Consider the following 8442-nt stretch of genomic DNA (forward strand, 5'->3'; position numbering starts at 1 on the left):
TGCCTTTTTCTGGCCTGATGAAGTGTTATGTTTCTTTTGAAGCAGCAGAACCTGTGTGCCAAAAGGACTCCTATTCCCCATCTTCTCCCCAGAGAGGGCAGTGAACAGAATTTGGAGCACGTGGGATGAATGCTCAGCTATCACCTTCCAACAAATCCTTGTGAGCAGCCTCCTAAGGGAAGATGGCCTTAGGATTCCAGTGTTCAGCTTGAACTTGTCAGCGTGAACAGAGCTCATCCTTGTCTGGAAATACCCTGTTCTCACACTAGGAACTCACCCCACCCCATTGTGCATATGTATGTGGTCCCAAAGGGGCAGGGTGGGGATAAGGATGAGAGAGATGGAGGAGAATATATGGGTCAGGGAAAACTCATCATGGGTGCTTGGGAAACTTCTGCAACATAAACAGGACCTACTAGTAGTGATTCCAGGATGTCACCTCATGGAAGGAGGCCGCCTTGTCATTCTGTTGAAATGGCATTTCCTTAACAATTTTCACACATAACCCACTGGCCCCATTTGATACACAAAGTCAAATATATTGAGAATTTGTCTGTTTATTGCTAATACAAGTATAGAGGAGGTATGGGTGGCATGGGCAGCACAGGTAGCCCAGGTGTCAGTGGCACCAGAAGAACCCATCTCCAATATGGCTCCAGAACCAGGACGGGATCTTAGGGCCTATCCAACAGGAGGAGGTAAAGGCGCCTCATGGCAGCAGGTGCTGGAGCTTGAACCACAGCTGCTCTCTCATTTCTCCGACTCTTGGCTCTCCTGTTCTTAAACCAAACCTACAATCAGAGGGGAGAAAAGATTGGTTTAGGGTATTGAACAGTTAATGTTATAATACAAAAAGCATAGCTTGCAACTTTATATGACATTGAGATTTCCAAGGGCATCAGGAGATGCTATTTCCTTCTTGCTAAAGTACCTCAGTAAAATTAAACCACCCCCCTCCCTTTTCAGCTCACTCTTAATGAGCTCTGCTGTGGGCCCAGTTCTGGCATAAGCTTATTATTTTTATCTCTCTTGACGAGATTTTCATATTCTAATTTTTTCCCAAGTATTGGATGCAGGTTTAATTTATAAATCATTGTACTGGGTCCTTGCTATTGATAAAATGCCCAGTAACAGGATAAAGAATGACCTCTATTCTGATGGTTGACCATCAGCCATCTGGCTACCTCCTGCCCTGTCCTCACTAGGGAGAGGGTCATCTTGTTGGGGGTGGATTTAGGCATGATAAGTAGTGGATCTATTTAAGGTCATACTGAGGGGAATGGCTCCCTATTTGAAAAGCCTATCTTTGGTGTGAAGTAAATAATTAATAGGAAGGAACTTGTTGTGTTTTTAAACAGAAGAATGTCTAAGGGGTCATTAGTCCTCTGAAAGGTCTTGAGAGTTAGAAAGGTGGTCTGGCAAAGGAGCCTAGGGTGGGTTATGACTTGTCTCACTGGGAAATGAGAGTTGCTGAAGCTCTGGACACTGCCTTGATATTTTAGCCTATAGTGTTAAGTTGAGCTCAACTCAACCCAAATTAACAAAGACTCTTGAAAACCTTAGGCCACCCAAGAGTGTAGAGGAAAGAGGCATACCGTGGTCACCATTGTTAATCCTGCATGTTCTAACCTACCCCACCCTACAAACCTTCCCAGGCTCAGGACCAGGGCAGCTCACTCTGCTCTGGCTAGAGTTCCAGGATCCTGGACTGGAGCCACTGGTGTCCAGCATGGCAGGTTATCCTAGGCGCTGCAACTCAACTAGGAGGTCCCAATCCCATCCTTTATTCTTAAGGAAGAAGGTGGAACAGGCAGTTTTGGAAGATAGTGGACAACAATGAGAGCAAGGGATCATTAAATGGGTCCTCCCTAAATATCTGCCCATTATATATTAATATAGATTTTTTTAATCAACATGGAACGCTCTTTAAACAAGCTATATTATTAAGGTGAAGAACAGTGTGTGTATAGGATACTATCATTTATGTTTTTTAAAGAATATACACATAATTGCCTTTATATGCATTGAGTACTTCTGTTAAGATTTATACAAAACCACTTTGCTGTACACCTGAAACTAACACAACAATGTAAATCAACTATACTCCAATAAAAACTAAAAAATAAGATTTATATGAAGCAAAGAATGGTTGCTTTGGGGAGGAGAACTATAGTTGGAGGGCAGGGTTGAAAATTAAGTCTGTCCACTATTTTTGCAAACAAACCAACAAAACTGTCAGACTTCACTGTCTCTCAATGTCCTAGTTAATGGGGGTTGACACTGTACTTCAGTCCTTTTGAAAGTTCCCAAACTGTAAAGTTTACGTGACCCAAAGGGCCCTCTTTCCCTACCTGAGACCTCATTTTCATTCTTCCCTCTTAGGATTTGCAGTCTCTCTGCCGCATGGATAGTCTAAACCAGGCTGGTGTAACAGGGCTCATTTTAGGGGGTGGGGCTCTAAATGTACCGCCAGTGGTCAAATCTCTGTAAACAGAATCAAAGCCCAAAGCTGGTTGTGCCCTAGGCTCACATTAGGTCTGTCTTTCCAATACTGGTTTCACTAAATAGCTCTATTTGCAAGTGAAAGGTGGAAAATCGTGTATTACTGAAAATTCATGCTGTACGGTTTGGAAATAGATGAGAATACTAAGTTTTCTCCTGATTTGTTTCCTCTGGCTCATATTCTCTTCAGAATACCACCAAAAGAGGACCATGTAAACCTGAGGAGGGAGAAAGCAAGTCACTAAACTTTTTTTCTTCTGCAAATGCCTGGGCAGCTCGAGAAAGTCTTCCTAACCTCCTAACCTTTCCAACCTGAGCCAAGCCTGTGGGCCCAGGTTGGGGCGGTAGGATGCCAGTACTCAAGAGGCTGACTGGTGGGCTGCTTTTCAGACACCCCGCCACCGGCTCCACAGCGCTGGTCCCTGGCTCATGCGTGCGCTCTGTGGCAAAGCTAATCAACTCTCGTCCTGATTTTCTTTTCTTTTTAGGCAAATAAAGCTTTGATAAAAATTATGGTGTTTTTTGGTCACCTTTTGATTTCAAGACCTACAAATTAGTTATCACTGCCTGAGGGAATGAATAGTGTTTGAAATTAACATAGCTAGGAATCCACCCTGACACCCCCACTCCTCACCAAACAAATTCCATAAAACACCTCTTCACCAAGGAGAAGGAGAGTGTAGGATATGAGAGAATAGCATTGAAACATTTGTATAACCATATGCAAAATAGATGACCAGTGCAAGTTTGATGCATGAAGCAGGGCACTCAAAGCAGGTGCTCTGGGACAATCCAGAGGGGTGGGATGGGGAGGGAGGTGGGGGGGCGTTTCAGGATGGTGGGACACATGTACACTCATGGCTGATTCATGTCGATGTGTGGCAAAACCCACCACACTACTATAAAGTAATTAGCCTCCAATTAAAATAAATTAATTAAAAAAACAGTCCTACCAAAATTGGAAAAACATCCTTAGATGTTAGAAATTCCTCAAGAGAATACTCACTTATACATTTAGTAGATTCATAATGTTGAATTTGTGTAGTATCTGTAATTCTTCTCTAACCTTTTCATACTTCTTGGGTCAATTAATATTAACTCAATATTATTCTTTTTGCTGTTTTATTCTTTAGACAAATTTCCAAAGTTTGCAAACTTTCCCCCCATTCTCACCATAATGTGACTGAATAGCAATGTTTTCAGATTGATACATCCAAGTATTCTAGAAAATTAAAATTTAGGGCTGCCACTCTCTATACTGCCATCCCAAACACTTAAAAACAAAAGAAGGAGGGCCAGGCAATTAGACTTTTAAACTATCTTCCCCTATCAGTCTCAGCTTAACTAAACATTTATTAGTCACTCACATAGTGTGTTCTGTGGATAAATTACTCCCTTACCCTGATATTTATCAATTCACTCATTTAGCAAAGAGTTTTAAATAATTTAGTACAGTTGAACCCTTTTACAACCTGCTCCTCTGTATATTAATTTAAATACTTCCAAAGTCAGGCTGAGCCCCAACATGACTCCACACAGAAGTGCTCCCTAGAGGATACCACTGTTAGAAGGAGTTGAACCTTACTGAATATACACATATACATGTATGCTGCTGCTGCTGCTGCTGCTAAGTCACTTCAGTCGTGTCCGACTCTGTGCGACCCCATAGACGGCAGCCCATCAGGCTCCTCCATCCCTGGGATTCTCCAGGCAAGAGTACTGGAGTGGGTTGCCATTTCCTTCTCCAATGCATGAAAATGAAAAGTGGAAGTGAAGTTGCTCAGTCATGTCAGACTCCTAGTGACCCCATGGACTGCAGCCCACCAGGCTCCTCCGTCCATGGGATTTTCCAGGCAAGAGTACTGGAGTAGGGTGCCATTGCCTTCTCCAATGTATATAGATATACATATCTATGTTTGTAAATATATATATATTTAAATTTTATACACAGATTAGGGAAAGCATTTCGTTTTTTCTCTTCCTTTAGGAAATCATGTTCCCTCTGGTAAGACTACTAAAATCAAAACTTATTTGCCAACATAAAAAAGACAACATGAGAGTATTGAGAGTATCCAGGACAAGGTGTTCCAATCCCCAATTCAGTTTTAGAATGGCTGCCCTGCCAAGTTTTTTTCAGGCTTACTGACCTGCACTCTGGCGTCAGTCACACCCAAGCGTCTTGCAATCTCCTTTCTGAGGAAAGAAAACCACAAGTGTTTAGTATTTGAGTTGTAGATAAAATGAAATATATAAATATATGTTTTATGCTTGTTTTAAAATTTGTATTCTCCCCTCAAGACCCCTCTGAAAGAAGAATAGCGGTTATCAGGGACTGGGAGAAGGGGGGAACAGGCTGTTCCTATGTAATGGGTCCAGAGTTCCAGTTTTGCAAGAGGAAAAGAATTCTGGAGGTGGTTTGGTGGTGATAGTTGTACAATAAGAATGTACTTAATATCATGGAAGTGTCCGCTTAAAAATGGTAAAGGGGTTTCCTTGGTGTTTCAGTGGTAAAGACTCCGCCTGCCAATGCAGGAGCAACGGGTTTGATCCCTGATCAGGGAAGATCCCACGTGCCACGGAGCAACCAAGCCCGGCCACAACTACCGAGTCTGTGCTCTAAAGCCTGGGAGCTGAAGGAACTGAAGCGCAGGTGCTGCAAACTACTGAAGCCAGGGGGCGCTCTAGCCCACGCTCCGCAGCAAAAGAAGCCACGTAATGAAAAGCCCGCGTAATGAAAAGCCCGCGTAATGAAAAGCCCGCGCAACGAAAAGCCCGCGAACTGCAACTGGAGAGTAGCGCGCTCCCCCATCCTGCTTGCCTCCGCCTCTAGAGAAAAGTCCTATGCAACTAAGACCAAGTTCAAATATATATAAATGAAAAAAAATTTAAATGCTAAAGATAGCAAATTTTACATTATGTGTACTTTACTACAATAAAAATTCAGAAAAATAAATATATTAGTTTTATAAAGCATAAAATGGGCAAAGGATTTGAATAAGCACATTAGAGGATGTTCAACATCACTAAACAGGGAAATACAGATCAACATCACAATGAGATACCACTTCACATTCATTAAGACGACTAATAATCAAAAAACAAACAAAAAAGCATTGGCAAGAATGTGCAGAAATTAGAATTCTTGTACACTCCGAGTGGGAATGTAAAATGGTGGGGCCACTATGGAAAAGAGAACAATAGCTCAAAAGAAAAAAAAAGCACACCCTAAAATCGGAATTACCATATGATTCAGCAATTCTATTTCTGAGTATAAACCTCAAAGAATTGAAAACAGTGAGTCGGTTATTTGCACCCCTATGCTCATAGCAGCATTATTCACAATAGCCAAAAGGTAAAAGCAACCCAAGTGCTCAATTAGTAAAGGAACAGATAAACAGCAGTATCCACATATAATGGAATATTACTCAGCCCTAAAAGGAAGGAAATTCGACATGTGCTCCAACATGGATGAATACTGAGGACATTATACTAAGTGAAATAAACCAGTTACAAGACAAACACTGTACAACTCCACTTACACAAAGCACCCAGAGTAGTGAAATTCATATAAAGAGAAAGTAGAAAGAAACGTGGTCCTCAGGGGCTTGAGGGGTGGGGGAGGCAGATGGTGGCTTGCCTTCTACATCCAGTTTTAGTTTTGCAAGATAAAAAATCCTGCAGCTTGCTTGCCCAACGATATTAATATCCTTAACACTACTGAACTGGACACTTAAAATGTTAAAACAGTATATGTTTACATACATTTTACCAGTTTTTAAAAAAAACAACCATGGACCACTTTCCAGACTGGATCCATGTAAGTAATGCATTCCTACCCCGACCCCCATCCTGGGGTACAGGTTGATTTTTCCCTTTGGAAGGGAAGGAACAATCCCAGAAGAGGGATAGAGGAGCCTGGAAATGAGCCCAAACCTACTGGGACCCAGCACCCCCAGAGCCCGGCACGTACCTGGTGAGTATGTCCGGGTACTCAGTCTCCTGGAAGAGGTTCTCCAACTCCCGCAGCTGCAGGGCCGTGAACTTCCTGTGACGCCTGCGAGGGCACGACGGGTTCTCCCGCTGCTCGGCCTGGGCGACAGCCGCCGCCAAGCCTGGCTCCTCAGCTGGTTCCTCAGCTGGCTCCTCAGCTGGCTCCTGCTCTGGCTCCTGGCGGCCATTGCAACGCTGGCGGTTCCGGACACCTCCTTGGTTCCAGTAGCCTGGGTTGAGGAGGTTCATGTAATTCATGTTACCCACGAAGCTCAGACCTCCTCCCGCCGAGGAGCCTTCTCTGCCTTCTAGCACTAGATTCTCCACAAATGCAGGGCTTACATCCAAAGTGCAAGCTCTCAGGCAGGAGGGGCCACACTGGTGGTCCCCGGTCAGAGGCTCCATGGCTGGTGCGCCGTGGAAGCTCGGCGCCTCTATGAGCTCTGCTGAAGGCAAAGAGCTCGAGCGCCTCGGGCCTGTGCCTGCTACAGTATATAAAGGTCTGGGCTGGGGTCACCCCCGACTCTGCACTCCACCTTGAACGATTGCTATTGGCTCTCTTTTTACCGCTAGCCACTAGGGGCGAGACTTGCTTAGGCGCGAAAGCGGCTGGGGCGTGGCCCCCAAGTGGGGACACCCAGGAAGAGCAGTGTGCTGGTGGGAGCATGGGTATTGTGGAATTGAGGCTTTGGTTTACAGTTCAGTTCACTACTCCCCACTTGCAGAGTGTCCACCCTGAGGAAGGGGCTATCCTGGGTAATGCAAGCTGACTTTGAGGGGAGAAGTAGGGGAAGGGTGGGAGCCGTGAGACCTCACAGTAATAGCGGGAACCCTTGTGGGAAAGTTTGCAGTCTGTTACCTTTAATATTTGGAAGCCTGCACATGCCACGGGCTAGTGATGAAGTTGAAACAATTAACTAGGGTACTGCTTGCTCTGAGTTTCTCCAGAGCACACCATGTTCCTGCTGTTGCTGGGAGCAAGATCTCACAGCTGGACTGCAAAGGATTCCAGGACAGATAAGCTCTGCAAGAAACTCCCTACAGTTGAGAAAATTTAAGCACTCCAGGGTTTTAGCAATGTATGTACATCAGAATGCAGGTGTGCACCACAGCCCTGGGCTTAGTATAGCCAAGAACGTTTGCCTTGCATGGGCTCAGGACAGCACAGTGCAGTTAGCATCTGCTGCTGTGCTCCAGCCCAGCATCTCTGGTGCAGGTCTTCTGCTCAAGTTCAGTCTGTCCTGTGCTGAGCTCCTACTGGGAACCCAGGTGAATTTCCCCCTTTCCCCCTCCCTTTCACTAGGAATAGCATTCCAATCTCTTGCTTAGGACAAAATTACATTTTATTTATTGTCAAATAAAAGAGATCCAGGCCAGACTGAGAACTCTATGATTCCCCCTTCAAGTTGTGTTTTGTAGATGCTCTGGGAGGTGTTAATATCCTGAATATTCAAAATAGCTTCTCATAATGGGCCCTATGCTTAGTGTCATATATGATTTATCCTCTTTTTACCATCACAACCACCATTGTCTTCAGCATCCTTTTATGAAAGAAATTTATTTTTGTGGGATCACAGGGCTTAAGCACCTCATTTACTGTGCCTGATAGATAAGTGCTCCCTGCCTCATCTTCCTGGAGAATGTCTAAGAAATCATCTAGAAGAGGGCGATTGAACAATTTACTTTAAAAAAGACGTCAAAGGATGGCAATCCTACAACCTCCCTGACTTTAACCAAGATATTCCATCCTCAGACTAACTCTTGCTGGATTATGCAGGCCTCCTCCTCTCTTGGCTAGATTCTCTGTGATGAATTTTTGGCCTTGGAGCAGTTATTACATGAGAGACCTACACAGCTTCTCCTCATGGTTTGCATTAGACTAGCTAGGACATCTGTGACACTTCAGGGGGTATGCATGCATGCATGCTAAGTCCCTTCAGTCGTGTCTGA

The 8442-nt window shown here is 44.2% G+C and overlaps 1 protein-coding gene across 1 annotated transcript; it reads right to left on the minus strand.

Moving 5' to 3' along the window:
- Window positions 1-337: 337 nt before the first annotated feature.
- LOC120882595 (rhox homeobox family member 1-like) lies at window positions 338-6897 on the minus strand. Its single transcript, XM_040266619.1, has 3 exons — window positions 6473-6897; window positions 4650-4695; window positions 338-791 (listed from the first exon to the last, which is right to left on the minus strand). Exons 1-3 carry the CDS (start codon window positions 6895-6897, stop codon window positions 675-677), a joined length of 588 nt encoding a protein of 195 aa, XP_040122553.1. The 3' UTR covers window positions 338-674.
- Window positions 6898-8442: the final 1545 nt, after the last annotated feature.

The sequence above is a fragment of the Oryx dammah genome, unplaced genomic scaffold (assembly GCF_014754425.2).
Source record: "Oryx dammah isolate SB20612 unplaced genomic scaffold, SCBI_Odam_1.1 HiC_scaffold_23, whole genome shotgun sequence".
Classification (NCBI taxonomy): domain Eukaryota; kingdom Metazoa; phylum Chordata; class Mammalia; order Artiodactyla; family Bovidae; genus Oryx; species Oryx dammah.